Source organism: Propithecus coquereli, unplaced genomic scaffold (assembly GCF_000956105.1).
Source record: "Propithecus coquereli isolate 6110/MARCELLA unplaced genomic scaffold, Pcoq_1.0 Scaffold135, whole genome shotgun sequence".
Taxonomy (NCBI): domain Eukaryota; kingdom Metazoa; phylum Chordata; class Mammalia; order Primates; family Indriidae; genus Propithecus; species Propithecus coquereli.
The window spans coordinates 2162732-2181716 of NW_012137747.1; the positions used below are offsets into that span (position 1 = coordinate 2162732).

The 18985-nt window shown below is 38.2% G+C and overlaps 1 protein-coding gene across 1 annotated transcript in view; it reads right to left on the bottom strand.

The window, feature by feature from the left end:
• ELL2 (elongation factor, RNA polymerase II, 2) overlaps positions 1-18985 on the bottom strand; it is a 78423-nt gene that overhangs the window by 16671 nt on the left and 42767 nt on the right. Inside the window, exons 3-5 of the mRNA XM_012638835.1 lie at positions 15754-15875; positions 10455-10618; positions 3517-3776 (exon numbers count right to left, since the gene is read on the bottom strand). Of these exons, the coding sequence (XP_012494289.1) occupies positions 3517-3776; positions 10455-10618; positions 15754-15875 (546 nt within the window). The remainder of the gene's footprint in view (positions 1-3516; positions 3777-10454; positions 10619-15753; positions 15876-18985) is intronic.

Here is an 18985-nt window from a genome sequence, read left to right on the forward strand (position 1 = left end):
GTGTCTTTTTAATGTAGTATTAAATATGATAGTTTATGCTTCCCTCACAGGTTAGCTGAACTCTAATATTATTGTTATAAAGTAGAAAATAGTAGGCTTACTTAAAATTCACATTTGTGAATAAATTAACATAGGATACAAACTGATTTCTTGAAGTGGAATAAATGCAACAATCCTTCAATTTTCTATTACCCTCAGCACTACACATACTAATGCCCTGCCTCCACAGCAATCCCTTCTCTAGGTTTGGGTAATAGGACATTCTGCTGGTTTCCTCCTGCTTTCTCAGGCCCTTTGTTTAAGTCTCCTTTGCTCACTGCTCTATATGCTCGAGTGCTCTTCTGTCCTTTTCTTCAATCTCCTCATTCCCCCCTAAGATGATTTCATTCATCTCTACAACTTTCAATACCCAATCTATATGCTACTAATTCTTATATTTATAACTCCAGACCCAACTAGTCTCTGAACACCAGACCCTTGTATGTAATTACCCATTGACATCCATCTCCATTTGGATATGTCGAACAGCATTTATTTCAGACAGAACTCCTGAACTTCCTTTGCCCCTTTTACCTATTCCTCTTCTATCCCTCTCTTTCTCAGTCAATGGCCCAATATCCATTCAGTTGCTCAGGACACACACCTAGTCATAATCACAGATTTCATTCTTTCCCTCACCCTCTCCCTATACCCAATCCACTGGCAAGTCTTACCATAAAATAAACCATCTCCACTGTTCACACTAGGTCAAACCACCAACACTTCATGCCTGGATTTCTGTTGTAGGCTCTTTTCAGTAGTCTCTCTCCTCTACTCCTGCCTCCCAAGCCATTCTTGCCATAGAAGTCTGAGTGATCTTATTAAAAGTATAAATCAAATTACAGCATATCCTTGCTTAAAACTCTGTAATGATTTCTCATCTCACTCAAAATAAAATCTAATAAGCTTCTTGCCCATGGCAACTATTCTCTAGTATTCAGCCTCTGCTTCCCTCTTCCCTGTGTTCTGGCCTTTCCATCTTGAACACACAAACCTTCTCTTCCTCCAGGCCTCCAGAAGTGCTAACTGATCTTGTCTCTTCCTCATCATTTGGGCTAAAATATAATCATCTGAGAAAGAGATTTCCCAGTCTTCCCACTCAAAGTAGTTGATCCCTCTCCCAGGTCCTCTCAACTCCCCACTCCACCTGAAATTGTCTCATGAATAAGCTCCATGAGGGCAGAGATTGTCTACTGGGGTCATTTTGGGATTCTAGCATTTAGAACAGTGTCTGGTACATTCTGACTTAATACACTGAATTGAATGAATGAATGTTGAGCTTGAGCCAAATATTCAAATGTTAAGCTTGAGAAGAACATTATTCAGCTTTATCTAGTTGTTTCTCTGATTTTGAAAATTCATTTTTTTCAGGAAAATAATCATTCTAAGAAAAAGAAGTTTTATTAATATATATCAGTTTGGTAATAAATAGTATTAAACTAAATTTCCTGCTGGACGGTAAGCATTTTTAAATTTAAAACGATCTTTCAAATTTCAGTGGGAGCCAACATCTTAGTTTATTTTAAAAAACATACTATTTTTCTGAATTAATAATGTTCACAGGGTGCCAGAAACTATTGTATAAGTAACAAATTAGCAAATATCTCTATTGACATAGGCAAAGCAGGATTGATTATTTTAGGTAACTTGTTTGTCAATCAGTTTGTCTGGGACAAAATAACCAATTTTTGGATGATTGGTGTATCTTGCTGCTCTTTTTCTTTTACTTTCATGTCTACTTTTCAGTTTCATTGGAGTATAGCCATTTTATTTTTCTTGTAAGCTACTAGGAATGTTCAGGAAAGGAAACTTATAATTGGTTTAAGTCAAAGTTCTGAATATGCCTCTGTTATCTTCCTTATGAGGATTAAATGAGACTGTGCCTGGCACATGGTACATGCTCAAAAAAAAAAAAATGGTAGATGTCATTAGCCCTTCTATTTATGTTTTCACTAGACCAGTAGTTTCAGCCCATATCACACATAAGAATCATTAGGGCCTTATACAATATTGGTGCCTTGGCCCCACATTTAGATGCTTGGCTTTAGTTGCTTTGGGGTAGAATTTGGGCACTGGTATTTTTTAAAAGCTCCTCAGGGGATTCTAACATGCAGCCAGGATGAGATTATGCTTTAGGTTCTATAATACCAAATGACCAGCACTAATAATTCTCATGTCCTACATCCTTAGATATGCATATCTATACGCATATAAATAATCACATAACTACTGCCATACATCAATAGTAGTCTCTGTGTGAACTGCCTCTGTAGTCATTTTGCCCTCTCCATCCTCTAACCCAGAAGGTAATTCACAGCCTATCTGGAGATGCAGTTATCAAATGTTTTCTGATTTATAACGTGACTCTCTGCACTTTTCCAAATACAAAACTTAACACTCACACTCACATCCTCATTCATTCTCTCATCTTGTCTTTTGAACTCGTTTTTAAAACTGCTATGTGACATATGGATTTAAATTAAGTGTTTTCAAAAAGTGCTCAAAAGATTTAATACAAATCCTTAAGATTGATCGAGTTACCTTGAGGATTGGCTAACCCCAAACTAGAGATAGTGTGTTTACCCTTTCATAACATTTAGTATCATGCCTTGAATGTAAGAGATAATGGATGAAAAAACGGACTTGAAAGTGTTATTTCTTGAATAATAGATGAAAATCTGTAGATTTTTTTAAACAAAAAAATTTAAAGAATAACTTTGAAAATATTATTGCTTTAGAAAAAAATGAAGAAAAGAGATGGACCACTATTATGGTGGATCTGAATGCAAGCCAACATTTATGACCTGAAGTCAGTATGAAAAATATAAGAAATTTAAAAACAAAGAAAATAAAAAATATATAGACAGTCTGATAGACCACTGACTTTAACAAAAATAATGGCCTAATTTTATACTTAAGTTTGTGATTATAAAGTAACTGATCACAGTGAATACTTTACACTTTCATATCCTTTAATGCAGACAAGTGACTGATCTTGGCACACCCAGTGACAGAAAAAGCTAGAGTAATAAGGGCAGCAAAAAGTATACAGGGAAAGACAAATTCTAAACTATTTAGTAGGCAAAAATATTCTGGCTTATACAAACCAAAGACCGACAGAACACATTGTACAACTTCACCTATGTAAACCAATGAAAATTAAGGCAACAGTTTAGGTGATTCAAGACTAAAAATAAACAACCAAAACTTCTTGCCTGTTTTTTAATGGAATTCAGGGCAAAATTTGGTTTGTCCCAAATAAAGATAATGCCCACATTTCAACTAGTTGTTAATTAAATGCTTAAAACAAGATGATTTAACTTAATCTTTAGGAGTTAGCAGTATATTTCACATGCCACTAATCGAAATGATCCTAAAATTTCCCTATCTCAACAATGATGATAATGACCACAGCCTTTTTAAATGAATTTTTCAACAAGAAGGTGAGCAGAAGGACCCCTCTCCAGCTGTCCTCACCTGTTGCAGAATTGCTCCCAGGGAGTTCTTGTCTTTTTGATTGACGCCATCTTTTTGGAGTCTAGCAAGCAGCTCAGGTTTCTTGTAGGCCTTCAGGGCCAGTAAGTGAATCACCCTGTCCCTATATGGCCGCTGAGAGACACTGCTGCTGCCATGTGTCTTTCGGATTGTATTTGCAGGGTTCATGGGGGTTGACCTTTTCCTCTCAGGCACTGCATCTGAAACGGCTTGAGGTGCTTTCCGAATTTGCACTCTTTTCCCTAAAGTCCGGTGGAAAAGACATTGTTACACATCTGCAAGTTAGAATATAACAAGCATCTCAGTTTCCACAACTTGGATTTAGGTACCACTTCATTTCTGGAGGGAATAATAGGCACTTTATTTCAATTTTTACTTTAAAGAGACATGCAAACAGAAATCATTTTAAAGAAATGGCCTAAAATATGAATTAGGACTTTTTTTGATAAAACCGTTTCTTGGAATAAATATGTAGTATAGATGTATTTTGGCCACTTAGCTACATATGGATAATAATTAGTGACACAATTGTTAACAGACTGGATATTTTTAGATTGTAGGTTATTTCATGTTAAATGGAAATAAAATAATTTCCACGCTCACTTGTGCTATTTACAGAACTTAGATCTTATACAGAACCTAAATCTTCTAACCTTAAATAAATATATGCCATTCATGCAAAGCAGGTAGGAATATAGTGAGCATGGTAAATGTAAGAAATATCTGTCAGAGCTAAGAACACACTCTTGGCTGAGCTCGGGCATTACCTTAATAATTTCATAGATTCAGAAGCCACAAGGAGAGGGTCAGCATTCAGTAGTGATATTCTTTTTCTACACGTCATGACATATGTTAAGAGTCAAAAAATAAAACTAATCACCAGAACAGTCTCAGAGGGCCAAACAACAGATCCGCCCTTCGTGGTGCTGAGACTATACAGGTAAGTAACTAAGATGGCGAATGAGAAATGGCACAGAGGAGGCCTTCACACCATTACTGCACGAGCCAGTGCCATTCACGTAGTTAACCCATCTCCTGTTTAGACTGAACATTGACACTGGCAAGTGGCTACTTCTAGAATGTATGTGGGCTGAAGTGACCTGGGTACTAGCATGTAGGTGCAGCTATCCAGACATGGCTGGTCACTGGTGACCCCATTAACCATTCCTTGCAAGGAACAGAAAGTAGAATAAAACTATGTAAGACCCTCATTTTGATTTCTGAGGTGGAGTCTTTTAGCTCATTTAGTACACATTAAGCCCCAACTCTATGCCTTCTGATTAAAGAGGGGAACAACTGGTAATGACATACAGTGTGGGCCAACTACCTTAGGAGCAAGACTAGCAACTAGAAATAATGGGTAAGTAAAAGCAGCTTCTACAAGCTGTGGTCTGGGGTGAAAACAGCTAACTGGGGCAAGAGCTTTATTGACTAGTAATTCTGTACACGCTGGGCTCCCCAGGCCTTGTTAGAGAGCCTATTTGTTTTGACGTCATCTTACCTCCAGTTAGGGAAAAAGGATGAATGCTCTCAGGAAACCTCTACCAGCTGGTATGTTTCTTTACTATCTGGACAATCAATTGCAAATATCAAATCAAATCAAACTACTGCACAACAAAGGAACTCAATGTTAAGTGGATACTGCCTAATGATAAGAAAACTATTAAATTACATTTCGAGATTTAGAGATAGATTTAAATCTGGTTTCTGTATTTTTCTTAGAGATAGCTGGATGTGAGATGGGAAACTAATATTTATCATGCATCAATTATGTGGGGGGCACTGTGCTAAGAGCTTCATATATATTATCTCATTAAGTCTCATAGTAACCTGAAATGTCCCCATTTCACAGATAAGAAAACTGAGGGCTTTAATGGGATATACTCAAATGCTAACATGTTCACTTAGCATTTGGGAGGTTCTGTGAGTTGATTAATACTGAAATTTTCCTAATTGTACTTCTTTGCAAGAAAGGTTTTATAAACAAATGTCTAATGTTTGCTGTTGCTTCATGTTAGCCTATAAGCTGGATGAGGGCAGGGTTGTGGCTGCTTAGTCCACCAGCAGACTCTGAGTCACTATTTGATGACTAAGTGAATGACAGCAAGAGAGAAAGCAAGCAGAGAAGCAGGAATCAACACTGTCCACATTCTCCCACATTTCTAAGCTGCAGGAGTGTGAACATACATTGAAATTTCTAATGTGGCAAACACAAACTTTCCAGTCTTCCATTTCTCAGTTGCAGTGGTGTTAACAAATACTACCATTCCTTGAAATGTTAATAGGAATTTGTCAAAAAAAAAAAAAAATTAGGGTCAAGGTCACAAATGTTTAGAAAATGGTATAAATTTCACACTCCCTTCTTTTTTGCCAAGTCTTGCAAAAAAGAAACCCATTTAACTCACTCTTTTCCAAACCAAGCTGACTGTGGATGCTGTCTCTCTCTCTTAATCTTTCCATCTTCCCCAACCCCCACAAGGGGCATGGGCAGAGAATGTCCCATAGCTAAGCTCTCACAAACTAGGACTGGTTGTTTAGAATGAATTCAAGCCAGCAATGCATGTATGCATAAATAAATAATACAGAAGCGACAGTATTGCCACCATGTTCCAGGTGCCCTACCTCCTCTGTACCTCTGATCCACCTCTGATCCTTGTCTCTGGAGGTCTCCAAGTCTACCGGGCTTACCCCCATCCATCCCAGGAGCAAACATAGTGCAGACAAATGAGGGAGGTTAACTTTGCCCTTCAGAAGGGTATAAGTATGATGTCTGACAAGAAATTAAGAGTCTGATCAGGGAGAGGACAGAGTTGGAGTCTTACCTGAGGCCTAGTGCTAGGCTATCACCTCCCCAGGAATCCCCTACCCCCAATACACTCTCTTCACCCTTTACCTCATTTTCTTTTAGAAAGCTAGTCATAGGAAAACCCGTTTCATTCAAATGCTTGAAATAACAGCTCAGTCACATGGCCCGCTGAATTATACTCAAAGTCACTTGCTCACTACCTCCCCATCCCTTTTGTTCCTATTCAACAAGGAAGGAGTCTTCTGGTTTAAGGAAAGAGAGGCTACAGATGAAGAAATATAAGTGATATAAATATTTACAGAATTGAGATGTTAAGGAAAGAAAAAAAAAGTAAAGTAGGAAAATGTCAGGTTCAAAGTGGGCAGAAGAAAGGCTTATTTTTATTTTTTATATTTGCCTCAGAAAAGCCCTTGTAATAAAGCCTATGGGAAAACCTAATTCTCTTCCCAGACCCAACTGCTAATCAATTCCCTGGGCTCTTTATATAAACAGCAGCAGTGGATCCAACAGGGTTGAGTAATCTGGGACTATAACTGAATCGTTGTTTCATAATAAGGAGTCCAATTCTAGTTTCTCCATTTAATAAGAGATGGTAAAATTATTTATCCCTCAATCTAATGGCACTGAGTAAACAATCTGAAGGCAAGGTGTTAAAACAGTCCTTCAGAACGCGTAGGGACCACAGCCATCTTCTGCAGTTGTTTTTCTGTTCTGTGGAACCTGACCAGAAGCCCTGGCAACACAGACCTAGGGATTTAAAAACATCAGCAGGCCCGTGACAATGACGTGACTCTGTCTTGGTTAAATACGTAATTCATTGCAATGAAATCCATCTCCACCATTTGACATTTGTGATTACTTTTTCAAAAGGTTTACTGCCAAAATATATATCCCCAACAGTCACAAAATGTTAGAACTATAAAGCACCTTAGATGTTAATCTAGTTCAAATAGCCCTTCTTTAACATTTGAGAAAATTAAGATGTTAAATGATTTGTCTGGTCATTCAAACATGTGCTAACTCATCAAAAATAGGGAGGGTGGGGGTAGAAGTTTGGGAAATTTGAAACAGAATCCTAGAAATTAGATTAGTTGGGTTATTTTATATACCTAAATAAATATTAGTACATATAAAATTTGTAATTCAATAAAAATTCCAGAATTTAGGTAGGAGTCAGTGAGCAAACTTAAAATACTGGTAAATTGGAAGTAGTGCTGATTAGTGATTTTTTCTCTAAACAAAGGGGAAGGATTATAACAATATGACAATGTTTACGGCTGTGATATAAATGTCGTGACTAGAAGTGGAAATATTACTACAGAAATAATAATGTTTTCTAGGTTAAAGCCTTTCCTTTTTCACTGCAGGCAAAAGGGTTTTGTTTTTTTCAGCCTACAGGAGGGTTGCAGAGCTCATATTCCTAGGTAAGTTGGCCAGGTGACCCTAGGGGCACAGTCTTCCTCCCCTTAAAATGGGCTTGTTGTGCCCTCATTCAGCTGGCGGAGGCCTGGCGTCATACTGCCACAACACAGGTGAGTTTTTGATGTCATTTTTTAGGATACAGTGAATTATAAACTAAAGGGGTATCCCCTACTGTTTTCAGGAAAGCACACAACTTGTTAATGAGGCCATACTTATATCATTTGCTATTTGCTGATACCAACAACTTGATATGTAAAATGGAGAGAGAATCATAACCCTCTTCATAGGGTGATTATGAGATTCGGGTGAGTAACTACATGCAAAGTGCTAACCAGTACCTTGCATATAAGCAAGCACTCAATAAGTTCTGGGTAATACTAGTATTAAAGAGTAACTGACTAACATTTTAAAGAACTGAATGAAACAGATAGTTTTGAGATACTGAAAGAAGCAGGAAGATACAAACAAAGCTGCCTAGAGGAAAAGAAATATATGGGAAAGGGCTGGCAGGAAATAAGGTTAAAAGAAAAAGATCAAAACAGGACACAACAACGTATAGTAAAAAATAAAAACAGCCAACAGCCCATCAGAATACAAGAGTCCCTGTATTCAGAATTGATTGGACTTTTATTAACCGTAGCGTGCTAAGTTTTGAACTTTGACGCAAAGAACTGAAGGCAGTCCAGAGGAGAGTAATAAAATAATTAAAGGGTTCAATACAGGCTATATTAAGAAAAGTCAAAAGGAGCTGGGGTTATTTGACCTAGAGAATAAAAGGCTGAGGAAGTTAATGACAAGAGTTAAGAGCGGAGAAGAACACTGTGTTGTGACAGTGAGCGGCCAGAGCCCTGAAGACAAAGCAGAGAGGAAAAGACTAAACAGAGTGTCCAGGCCAGGGGAGATCACTGCAGGGCTCCAAAGGGAGGGTGTGTGTGGAGAGAGGGCAGCCAGCTCTTCTTAGAACAGTGAAGATGTAATCCGGTTCACATGTAAACTTTGATAACCTCAAATTTCCTGTGGTTACCCCCAAAATGTATATAAATTATTTGTAGTGCCTGTAAGGAACCTTGCAAGTTCTAAAATTCCCAGTACCGTTAGGAAGTTATGGTCTGTGGGATTTGGGGTGCTGAAAAGTCTGTTGTGTAAGCTATAAATGAACTGTACCTGACCTTACCAAAACAAACAAAAACACATGAACACGGGATACTCAAGGATCACTGAATGGAAAAGTGCAGTCATCATCACTGATTTTCAAGCTTTGGAATAAATCAAGGTGAGGATTTTCAGCTCGTTGTACTGGGCAGGAAAAAAATCATTTTGGTGGTTTGGGTCTTCTATTCCTTTGTCAAACAAGCTAATTTATAAAATGGTGGTATTGGACAACAGTAAAGCAATACTTTCAAAGCTACAGGGACAAATAATTCAGTTTGTATTAAAATGTAAGTGCAGCAGATCTTATGTGTTTTAAAAACAATTTGAGATTGAACCAAGTGGCCCAGAGAAAGAAAGCAGGTTGGAAGTTGTTACCTCACTCAGCAGGAAAGGGAAGGTGAGCAATCTCATGGCTGACAACTTACTGAGCAGGGGAACTGGGCCCCGTGGGTACAGATACCTGGGGAAGCCATGAATTGTTGTTAAACCAAACTAAATGTATCTAAGCTAAGCACCAAGTCCCAGGAGCACTGGCTTTGTTCCAAAGAAAGACACTATTATTAAAGACACTAGCGGAGTTTCTCAAAGCTAAATGTATCATAGCTGGTTCAGCAATGGGAAAGTACAGAAGTAGAATTATATCAAACCTTGAAAAGATGTTGCTTAAGGGATTTGGTTCTTCAAGAGATTGTTTTTGTGAGCATTTAAGTTTCCAAATTAATATCATCATTTACTATAGAGTGACTTATGTTATTAAACTGACTAAGGAGTCAAAGATCTCATCCTCACTCCTGATAATTCCTCTCTATTACTGTTAACACTGTGAATTGACTCCTTAAAGTTGTTAGGGTCACTATTCATAAAAGAGAGACTCATCTTGCCAGTCTGGCCTTACTTCCTTTCGATCTGAAGGATATTTGAGTGAGCTGATGATAAAAATGATGGGGGTGGGGTTGGCTCTTAGTTAACAAGCAGATGAGGTTGAGGATACAACTGAGGTCTCAAAGAGGCATCACTCTAACGCTCTGCTGTAAAGCTTTGCTATAAGCACATTTTGTACTTCTGCAATAAAAAAATATTTATTGTACAAAGATCCTCTGAAAATGTAAGCAAAACCTGCAACAATGAGGTTACCAACCCATTAATTTTACTAGTAGATTTTATTGTAAAAATAGCCCTACAAAAAGGCAAAACACAAAACATACTATCCATCACTGCAATTACATCATCCAGTGACAAAGAAAATGGTACCACTATTACAACTTTGTGCAGTAACATGACCAGATCCCAGTATTATAAAATAATAATAAATAGTCAACAGAAGAGTCAGGATTTAGGAGAGTTATAAAACTTTAAAATCTGTTCCTCAAGGTACCAGCAGTCTGAAGAGAACAAATGACCTTTTTTTGACCATGTTATACACAATGTTCTGAAAACTAATTTCTATGTTTTCATTCGGTTAATATTACTGGTATTTACCTACAATGATCTTGAATTACTCCAATCAATCATCAAGAGGAAGAAAGATATCTATACAAACCTACGTATGGTCCCCCGGGTTTGATAACTTTTGTGCTTCGGTTGCGGGATTCTTCCTCTGCCTGGGTCATTCTTTCTCGTGTCATCTGATACGAGTCATTTGTTGCACACACTGTAATTTTATCTTGTATAAATCCCAGGCAATTGAGCTGAGAGGCTCCGGAGCTGTCAAGTAAGACAGTGGCTTTGTTAGAGATGACCCTCATTTTGCACAATAAAGGCGAGCAAAAATTGTATAAAAAATCCTAAAATCAGGAGCCTAAATATAAGTTTGCAAACCAATATTAACTTTTAAATGTAAAGATTATTTAATATATTTAAGTTCCTCTTCTTTATATCACATTTTTTCCTATTCTGAATATAATGGATGAAATGAGCTTTCAGAGACCAAATCCATAAAATTTTGAGAAAAAAAAATCAGTACTTAAAGACAGAGCCCCAATGGACACTGTAGGTCTACCTTCATTTAACCGTCAACTATTTTTAAAAATTACCTGACACTGATATGAGAAATGTTAAAAAGTTTACTTTTAGTGTAACGACAATACACATGCTTGAGAACTGACTACATGAAATAGCCTGCCACAGTTCTTTTCATTTTGAATGAGGTATTAACTTTTTTTTTTTTTTTTTGAGATAGAGTCTCACTTTGTTGCCTGGGCTAGAGTGCCGTGGCGTCAGCCTAGCTCACAGCAACCTCAAACTCCCGGGCTCAAGCAATCCTACTGCCTCAGCCTCCCGAGTAGCTGGGACTACAGGCATGCGCCACCATGCCCGGCTAATTTTTTCTATATATTTTTAGCTGTCCAATTAATTTCTTTCTATTTTTGGTAGAGACGGGGTCTCGCTCTTGCTCAGGCTGGTTTCGAGCTCCTGAGCTCAAACAATCTGCCCGCCTCAGCCTCCCAGAGAGCTAGGATTACAGGCGTGAGCCACCGCGCCCGGCCTGAATGAGGTATTAATTTTAAGGTTAAAATATTGACAAACATCAGAGCATAATTTAGTATTATTACTCCAAAGTTCCTAAAAATTTGTATTTGCCACTTTGTTAAATCTCCGTAAGATGACCTATTTATATAGCAAACATTGATGAAAATAAAAGTGATTTTTGCAGAAATATTTTCATAAAAAACTTTTATTGAAACAATCATGAATATTAACATGGACCCAGAAGATGAGTAAAGTAATATGTTAATATTAGGGCAATCATGGTAATAGTCATAACTGGTGTTTTAAAAAGAAATTATGATGGTATTAAAATAAACTAGAATATAAAATAAAAGTGACACTGGAGCTCCCATCCTCTATTTCTAAACCTAATTGGAAATAACTTTGTTATGATACTAAGAAATAAAGGTTGATGAAATTTTTGTAAATTTCTAATAACTGTCTTTACAAATGCTATTGTTTAAAAATCAGTTCATTTATTTCATAAATACTTACTGGGCAGGGACTACATGCCTGGCAATGTGAGAGGCACAGAGGCTGTGACAGGGTCTAGACAGACATGGTCCCTCCTTCAAAGAGCTCTCTGTCTAATGGGTGACAAGGATGGGCAAACTGGAAATTACCATACAGTGTGACAAATGCCAGGGAGCAGGGAACTCCCAGGAAAGGTGCCTCACCTGGACTTCCTAGAGGAACTGATGTGTGAGCTGATGTAGAAAGATGACTGAACAAGGGGGAATAAGGACTAAAGAGTTCTAGGAGGATAACCAATTTGTGCAGGCCCAGGGCCAGCAAGGAGAAGGTTTCGGATTGGCCAAAGAGAGCAGGAAAGGACAATTAGAGATAAGGCTAAAGAGGGAATGAGAAGTAGGTCACACAGGGCTCTGGGGGTCATGTTATAGATTTTGAACTTTATCCCAAGAATAATAGTGGTTGAAAACAGTGGAGAGGATATCTCCACTACACATATCTCCTTTGTATTGCAGAAAGCTCAGTCTGGATGGAAGATAGATTGGGAGGAAGGGGGACACAAGAGGGAAAGCAAAGAGACCAGTTAGGAGGCTACTGAAGGATTACAGGCAGGAAGTGATGGCATGAACCAGAGTAGTGCAATGAGAATGCAGAACAGGAGACAGATTCCAGAGATAGTGAAGAAGCAGGACTGACAGGATTCAGTCAGTGGTTAGCCATGGGGGAGAGAGGAGGAGGGATATTAAAGATTATGCCCAGGTTGCTAGGTAAATGAGCTGCAATTTATTGAAACACTGAACACAAAATGAAGGGCAGGTTAGGGATAGGGTTGGGAGAAAGAAAATAAGTTCAATGTTAGAAATGGTGACTTTGAAGGAATGAGGAGAGAAGGGGGTCTCAGGAGGGAACCAACTGTGAAGAACACTAATATTTAACCAACACGAAGAAAAGGAGATCACATGAGACTGAACAGCCACAGCCAAAGAGGTAGCAGGGAAACTGGAAGAGTACTGTGTCAGGGAAGCTACTCGAATAGAACGCTTCAAGCAGCAGAAAGTGGGTAACAGTATGAAACACTAGCAACAAGTCCAGAATAACAGGGAACCAATAAGCATCTACTGAATTTAGGGGCAAGGAGGTCATGTCTCCCTTGGGGGAGCAGTTTCAGTGGAATGGTGGTGGTGGTGGGAGCCAAAGCCAGACTTTGGGTTGGGAAGTGAGTGTGAGTGGTTGTTTCTGTTTTTTATTTTCTTTTTTAATGAGATAGGCTTTAAAATGAGAGGCTTTTTCACTGAAAAACCAGTGAAAGAGGGAAAGGAGGGAAAAAAGGATTTAACCCCCAGGGAAGCAGGATGGAGGGAGACCAGTGGGAGCAAATGACTGCAGTAGAGAGAAGGTCTGGTGGCAGAAAGTTTGTATTTTAACATATCTCCCTATTATTTACTAAGTAATTTAAATAGTGAGAATAAGCTAAACCTATTGCCAATCATGATGAAGCTACTGCTTGAGGTTTGGAAACAGATCTTTACACAAAAACCAAATGCAGCTAAACCCTACGGGCAAGAAGGTACTCCCAAGTTTAGGACCTATGTGTATAAATGTTCCCTTAGTCTTTCTCTAGCCTAAGTCACTGTTTCCCACACTTGAGTGTGCATTGCTATACACTATATGCCCTGAACTACATTTTCACTAAGCCTGTGAATGGGTAGATTTAAGGAATTTTTAAAATGTAATTTTGACTATGAGATTTCCTCCATTTTATATATGAGAAAAGTGAGATTCTATAAGGTTTTAACATGTAGTTAAGGAGACTAGTTAATCCATATTTGTTGAACATTTATTTACTGAGCATCTATTTTGAGCTCAGCCAGCACTGTGACACTAGAAAAAGGGCGTAAGAAAGCCCTTGCTCTTGAGGAGCTTGCACTATTGTTGGAGACACAAGATCCATAGGAAACATAAAAATTAAATTGAATAGAAAAGGTGGAGCCAGATTAAGGACAAGTTTGCTTGTCAGGCTGAGAACTGGAAGTTTGAGTGCTTTTGTTTTCACAGTAGCAAATTTCAATTGACACCCCTATCACACCATTTTATAAAGCACCCTGGATCATACCGAAGGGATACTAAAACATTTGCCCCAATTTTCTCACAATAATTGTTTTTGTTCTCTTGCTGCCTTATGTATAGTTTTGTGAGTGACCTTAAATCCTTCTCCAAACAAGTAGGATAGAAATAAACATACAGGGTATTTATGATGTAAGGGTAAAGCCTTATTATTAATACTTATGATGATATGACTAGTTTTGAAGAGGGGATTAAGTTCTTTAATAAAATTCCTAAGGGGACATAGTTCCATTTGATGTCAAAATGTGCTCACTATAACAAAATAACCATCTAAAGACAAGCATCTCATTTAGAAATTAGCATGCCCTGTGGTGTGTAAGAATAGTGGGCTGGGAGTTAGGAGAACTCATTTCTCATTTAGCCCATCCACTAACTAAACAGCTGCATAACTGTGGATAAGTCACCTGTGAAATGAAGGAAGTGACTCACACAATCACTAAGGACCCTTATACTTGGTGATTCTATAATCTATCACAGTTCTGTTCAATAGAACTTTCTGCAATAGTGGAAATGTTCTATATCTGTGGTGTCTTCTATGACAGCAACATGTAGCTACTGAGACTGTAAAATGTAGTCAGTGTGGATGAGTAATGAAATTTTAAATTTTATTTAATTTTTGTTGATTGAAATGTAAATAGCCACATGTGGCCAGTGGCTACCCAGTAGACAGAAAGGTCTATGTATATAATCTATAACATATGCAATTCATGCCCGAAACTGTAAGTTTGAGGGTAATTTTCAGAAAGCAAAATTAGTATACACTCAAGGAAAACGGTAGATTAAGGTAAAACAAACAAAAAGTTATCTGGTCAGCTTGAATGGGAGGATAATTTTGAACTCATTCTTTCAGTGAAGTGTCTTATTTTGCCTCTCTGCCTCCTGTGTCTATTTGAAACATAGCTTTCCTTCCTCTTTCTTCCACAGCCAGCAAGTGCTTGCAAGTTTCAAGTACTGCACAGATGGCCAATGGAGATGGACTGGGCTGGGGTGCTTTGGGCTAATGTCAAAGCCTTACTCACTGAGGAAATGAGAGAGACCCCAACCTCCCTTGTCTCTATGCAGGGGCAGAACAACTCCGCCCCTACTCAAGGGCCCATTCTTTAATCAGAAACAACTAAAGCAAAGAAGAGTAAAACAAGTAGCTTATTGTTTATAGAGGATCTAAGTAGATAAGGGATCCATGGTACGCTGGGGTGTGAGTGTGTATTCTTGTCTTCCTTCCCCCCCCTTTTTTTCTTTAAATCAGGAGAAGTGACTGCTATACTGAGGTTAATTCTAGTTTTCATGCTGCCGTGGAATAAAATTTTTTTAACAATATACCTTAAAACAAGACCTGAATAGGGAAGAAGGAAGATGACATGAGAGATGTATATTTTTTCCTCCTTTACCCTTAAGTGTGAGCCCTGCATATGTCACAGACACTCTTATTTAAATGAAATGAATAAAACCTTTTTAAAAATCCAAAAAATTTCTTTAATTAAAAAAACTCCATATTTCATAGGTAAAATATCTTCTGTACCTTAAAAGCCCCACAAGTGAAAAAATCTTAGAATTTTTGTGGTTGTATCCCAGTGACAAATATAGTTTCTAGTACATATTAGGTGCTTAATATTTTTAAAATAAATAAATGAGCTCTGCAATTCAATTTAGGAAATATGTATGCAATGGTTACTATATGTTAATATTTTATTATTTATTTTTTTAAAAACCCTCTTAAAAAATTATTTTCCTTGCAGCGTACCTTGAAAAATACTTACCTGGAGAACGTTTGCTGGATGCAGTCAAAGCTGCCCTGTGGGTTGTCTTTGCCCACATTTGACAAATAGAAGTTAAAGTTATGGACTTCATTAAGTGGATCATTTTTGGGAATTTTGACGAGCTAAAAGGAGGGGGGAAGAGAAACACCTCAAGTTATAAATCAAAGATCTCATGACTGACTTACTGATTTTTCAAGTGACAATCATTTCATACCCAAGCCCTCGTGATATATAACATTTAAATGACCAAAATAATTCAAGCAATCTGGCAAGCATGCCTGTAACTCACCACATTCTTATTTCTATTTTCTACCCATAAGTGTCAGTAATGACTTCTGCTCGGTAGTTTCTATTCATTTATAAGAGGAACCCTCTTCATTTCAAGCTAGCAAGTGACTACACTTTAGATGGAAGAGTTATTAATGAATTTGCTAAAAAACTCTTCCTCCTTTGAGCTATGTACGTTTTGTTTCTGGCTGACATGTTTCCCTGCTGAATAGCTTCTGGATATTTAGGAGGTGGTCTTTGAGATATAGTCCATATCCCGATCTTTTGTTCTCTTAATAAAAACACACTTCATTTTAATTCTTGCTTTTTTGAGTAGTATTTCTGAAGAAGAATAATTAGCAGCATAAGGTTAATGCCATAATTACATTCAGAGAAAAAAATGTGGCTGGGGTGTTTCTCCCTGCCTGATGAGTCCATTATTCATCCTCATGTTTATGGAACAGGGTCAGCAGCCTACAGAGATGATTGTGCAGGCCACTCCCAGGCTGAACCCCAGGCAACACTGTGGAACAGGCAGGTGTGTTTTCTAGGCCTTGCTCAAGGTCTAGTGTCCTTACTAGATGGGAAGCCCCATGAGCAAAGGGACCGGGTTGCTGGAGATGACTGAGGCCTGCATCAACCGCATTTTTTGGCACATGGTCAGAGGTTAATAAAGGCATGTGAACAATTAGAATCTTCTCACTGCCTGTCAACTGCTTCACCCTTTCTAGCACCTGAAACCTTTCTTTCCTTGGGTCTGCCATGGTGTTAGGTGGTAATTTAAAAAGGATTTGTTAGTAAGAATATAAAATACAACTCCCCACCCTCCAGCCCCCAAACACACAGTCTTAGTAATTTAGTAGACAAGTAGGGAGCCCCCTCCTCATTTTTATAATTCTCATTCATATTCCCCCAAATCTGTGCTTTCCATTATTAGAAGAAGATGACTCAGAGCTAACTGGCTGCTAAGTGTGTGTACGCGCTCACGTGTGCATGCACATACACACACTCATGGATGTGTTAGTGAAAAGAATTGGAGCCATCAATTTCCAACTCCTCCTTCTCTCCCACCCCCAGAAAAAGGTAAAAAAAAAAAAAAATAAGTTAAGCAGGAAGATAATTTGGTGCAGTATCTGGCATATAGTAAATATTTGTTGAAGGGATGAACAAACAAAGAGAAGAAATAAGAAGTCAAGAAAAATATCTTTTCACAGGAGATTCAGAACACTCAAGGAGAACTTGAAATGTTGAGTTCCACCAAAGATGCTGAGTATTAGATAATATTCCATTGAGCCTCCATCATCCACGAATTTAAACTATCTTTGACCCTGTTTTAAATTAGTCACCATCCTTAGAATAACAAGTTCCTGCCTTTATTATCTACTTCATAAATAATATCTGTGGGAGCTCTAAAGTTATTCTTTAATTCCCCAAATTTTCCCCAGTTCTAAAATGCTGTAACTTTGTGAACAAGTCTTAATGTACTCTCTAGGTAGGCACTCGCCAGGCTGTCTTACTGGTGGTGCAAACTGAATGCGTAGTTGGCCCCTACACACTGGTGACTCCTTAATCCTACAGCAGTGGGGGCAGAGCAGGAGCCAAAGGAATGCTTGCATCAGACACAAAAGAACGTAAGTCCAGCTGTATGCTGGTGTAACAGCACTCACTGATGTCTGCTCTTGTTTTTTGGAGAACAGTATGATTTTGCTGACAGAGAAGGGATGTGCAATATAGCCTAAAGCCTCCCTAAGGCCTAGGAGAGGAGGTGGATCGATAAGAAAGGTGTGGACACCTGAATAAAATCCCCTCCCCAACCATGACTCGCCTAACTTCCATCCATCTTCCCCCTAACCCTGCATGTAGATCTGCAGAACCTGGTTGGGGAGATTTTTATAGTGGTTGAGGCTCCATTTCAGGATCTGGCTTCAGTTTAGGTCTAAAGTTTTCCTTCCTGTGCAGCTCAGGTTTGGGAATACAGCAGCACTTTACTATCACAGTGTGAAAGAGCGTCCCATTTGGGAGATTCTAAATTGCATTTTTAAAAACTAGAATCATATAGTTCTTTCCTATTTTTCAGTAACTGAAGTCTACACTGAAATTCTGCAAATGTTCAGTATTCATTGGAAATTGTTAACTTAATTACTGGAGTCATTTAGCTCAGATGTCTACTACACAGAGTATTACAGGAAAGCTCATAACAAACCTTTCTATTACTTAAATGTAGGTTTTTCCTTTCTCATCCTCCAAACTTAAGTAACATTTATGCTTTTTAAGGTGAAAGAACTATCTTTTTATACATTTTTCCACTTTATTTTTAAAAACATGCACACATGCAATTAGAGTCTAGTCTAAATTTGAATAGCTCACTAACAAAAGTATGTGTGTAAATTAATTACTACGTACACCCCTCAAAGCATTATGGTCTGGCCTGATGGTAGACATAGAAGACTTTCATAATATTTTTTTTTTTTTGAGATAGAGTCTTGCTCTGTTGCCTGGGCTATAGTTCCATGGTGTTAGCCTAGCTCACAGCAACCTCAAACCCCTGGGCTCAAGCAATCCTCCTGTCTCAGCCTCCCGAGCAGCTGGGACTACAGGTATGAGCCACCATGCCCAGCTAATTTTTCCATTTTTTATAGAGATGGGGGTTTCGCTATATTGTTCAGGCTAGTCTTGAACTCCTGGCCTCAGACAATCCTCCTGATTTGGCCTGCCAAAGTGCTAGGATTACAGGCATGAGGCACTGTTCCCAACCTATATTCGTTAAAAGACTCTTGAATAGAAAAAAAGGCATAGATTTAAAAAATATGATCATGACTAGAACAGGAAAGAATCAGATTGAATGGAAATAAAGTTTTAAAAAGTCATATATAACCCATGTTATGTACTCACTGAAGTATTCTAAAGGTCATGTTACACACAGATTGGAATAGTGGTTCTCAACAAATGGCGATTTTGCCCCCCA